The sequence below is a fragment of the Panthera tigris genome, chromosome C2, assembly GCF_018350195.1.
Source record: "Panthera tigris isolate Pti1 chromosome C2, P.tigris_Pti1_mat1.1, whole genome shotgun sequence".
In the NCBI taxonomy this organism is placed as follows: Eukaryota; Metazoa; Chordata; class Mammalia; order Carnivora; family Felidae; genus Panthera; species Panthera tigris.
In genome coordinates, this window is record NC_056668.1 from 11,244,042 (window position 1) to 11,246,831 (window position 2,790).

Here is a 2,790-nt window from a genome sequence, read left to right on the forward strand (position 1 = left end):
TGTTAACCGTTTGGATAAGCTGAGAACTGGGAATTGGCCATTGGATTTGGCGACAAAGAGGTCATCAGGTGATAAGAGCAGTTTCCATGGAATGGTGGGGACAGAAGCCTGACTGGAGTGAACTCAAGATGGGCAGGAGGCAAGGGGGTGGGAACCATGTGGACAGGGAGGGAGGAGAAGCACAGAAGCGAAGTGGTAGGTGGAGGGGACTCGGGCTCAGGCTCAAGGAAGGGGGTTGTTGTTGCTGCTGCTGTTCTAAAAGTGGGGCGATCCAAGCATGCCTGCACAGAGAATGATCCAGAAGAGAGGGACAGTGGGATGTTATGACACAGGCGAGAAGGAGAAGTGGTGTTCTCGGGCGATGTTCCAGACCGGCAAGAGGGTAGGGTCCCCAGTACCCAGCTGAGGGCGGGCCTCTGCCAGGAGCAGGTGCGGTTCGCCCCTGGTAACAGGAAGGAAGACAGAGCAAAGGATACAGATTCAGTTCTGGGAGAATGATACAGTCCTTTTTTTTTTTCCCCCACTCAAATCAGAAGCCCTATCTGCAGATGATAACAAGAAGGGGAGGAAGTTCTGAGGAGAGATAAGAACATTCAGAACGGTCATCTCCAAGGGTGGGAGACTGTAGGGATCTGCGACACAGAATCAGCTTGCCAAGCGGTGCTGAGGTCCCTTATGGGGGGTGACCAGCCAGCAGGCTGGCGTGTTTCTCCAGCCACTGCCCCTCCTGGGAAGAGTTTTCCCACTAGGATCCTCGCTAGGCCTCTGGCCAGCCTACGGAATGAGTCCTTTCAGGTTGTTTGTCTACTTCTGGTGCAATCGCCAGAGTCCAAGGGGATGGCCTCCAGGGCACGAATCATAGCCTATTCTGTCCATATAACAGTCCGGCTCTGTGAGGGGCTGTATGTTGGGTGGGGGTAGTTTCCCTAGAGTGCCCTGTGGGCATCATCCCCTACAAGGGGGCCAAGGCACTGAATAATGGTCTGTGGTTAGGCCTGGGCAGATTCACTTGGTATCGGGTGGCCATGACTTTTTTTTTTTTTTTAAATGTTTATTTATATTTGAGAGAGAGAGTTGGGGGAGAGCGGGGGAGGGGCAGAGAGAGAATCCGAAGCAGGCTCTAGACTCTGAGCTGTCAGCACAGAGACTGACGCGGGGCTCAAACTCACAAGCCGAAGTCAGATGCTTAACCGACTGAGCCACCTAGGTGCCAGAAGTGACCTTGACTTTGATGTGACAGTGAAATCCAGGAGTATAATATAATATTCAAAGCGTCCAAAGCACAACATTGCCATATCCCACTCTGTTTTCAAAAGTTCTTGCACATGACCATGAGCCCTGTGTCTATAGTGAGAGGCAATCTAGTTTTGTATCACCATGTTTTCGGTTCTTAATATGTACCAGGCACTATGCTAAAATGTATTATTTCAAGTAATCCTTAAAACAATACATCGGTAGGAACTATCGTTGTGTCCAAAGCTTGTAAGGCAGTATATCCAAGGTCACTGAGCAGAAAATATCACTAGGGCTGCCAAACCTCTACCACTGGGAGAGACTGAAAATATCCGTGATTCAGTTAGAGGTCTCATTTGACTGCAAGTAACAGAAACTCCCAAAATATCAACTTAAACAAATTAAGTGGGTTTTTTTTTTCTAGTGTGAAAAATCCAGTGGTGAGAAGTTCAGGACTGGTAGATAACTGCACCACACCGTCTAGAACTGCAGTTTCTTCTGTCTTTCTGCTTCCCTATCCTTGGTTCGTTGTTACCTCGTGGCTACAAGATGTCAACGCTACCTCCAGCACTGTATCGGCATTCCAAGCAGAAAACAGGGAAGGACAGAGGACCAAGGTACATGCTAATTTATTCCCCTCACTCCACCTTTTAAAGAGCTTTCCTGGAAGCCCCACCTCACCACATCTACGTTCATCTCATTAGCCAGAACTGCCATAGGATCAACTCGGGCTAAAAATATAGAATTTGGGCTGGATCCATTTCAATCCTAAAAAAAAAAAAAAATGATGCCGCACTTTCCACTGTTTCTCTAGCGAACCTCTTTGCCAAAACTGCTAAGGCAGTATGCATTCTTTAAGATCAGAAGAGCCAGCTTTCCGAGTCGTTGGCCAGGCAGGTCCAGGTGGCCTGAGCTAGCGGTCTTGTGTCGAGATGCTTCAAAGTCTTGTTTAAAGTGTTTGGATTCCCACGAGGCCAAGTTTGCGAGGAGATTTGGGTAGGAATGGGGTTGACGGGCTTTGTTGTTTTTAAAATCAGGACTGCTGATAAAAGAAGTAAAGCTTTGAAAGCTTTGAGTCATGCACCTGCTCTAGGTCGTCATTAACCAGCTTTCCCTGGAGCGCACATCGGGCGGACCGTCAGCCTGGCTGTAAATTTCCGCAAGCTCTGTGAGATGGGAATGGGCATTGCGGTACACTTGTAGAAGGCGACATGAATACATGCACCTGGGGGAGGCACCACTGCCTGTGCCCATGTTCCTCTGTCAGCACCCCCCGTGTGCCTGTCCTGTGAATAGATCTTTGTGACATAGCAGGTACAGTCAGAATCTCACCGAGCCATCTCCTCATTGGAAAACCTAAGGAACTGAAGAATGAATATCTCGATTATCATAGATGTTGGGGATCAGAGCTAGGCAGCCACACTTCTGACATTCAATCAGTATCTGTTAAACAGGGGGAGAAAAGATTAGAAGAGCCACATGGTTAATATTCTTGGAAGGTTTCTACGCATGTGAAGTGTGGTTATGTCACAGAGAAGCTTCTCCTCATCGTCTTAA

The 2,790-nt window shown here is 48.4% G+C and overlaps 1 protein-coding gene across 1 annotated transcript; it reads left to right on the forward strand.

The window, feature by feature from the left end:
* The first annotated feature begins 2,165 nt into the window (after positions 1–2,165).
* LOC122241954 (ATP synthase subunit ATP5MJ, mitochondrial-like) lies at positions 2,166–2,337 on the forward strand. The gene is given in 2 exon segments (XM_042998540.1): positions 2,166–2,209; positions 2,211–2,337. Coding segments are annotated over 2 exon segments (171 nt in total).
* Positions 2,338–2,790: the final 453 nt, after the last annotated feature.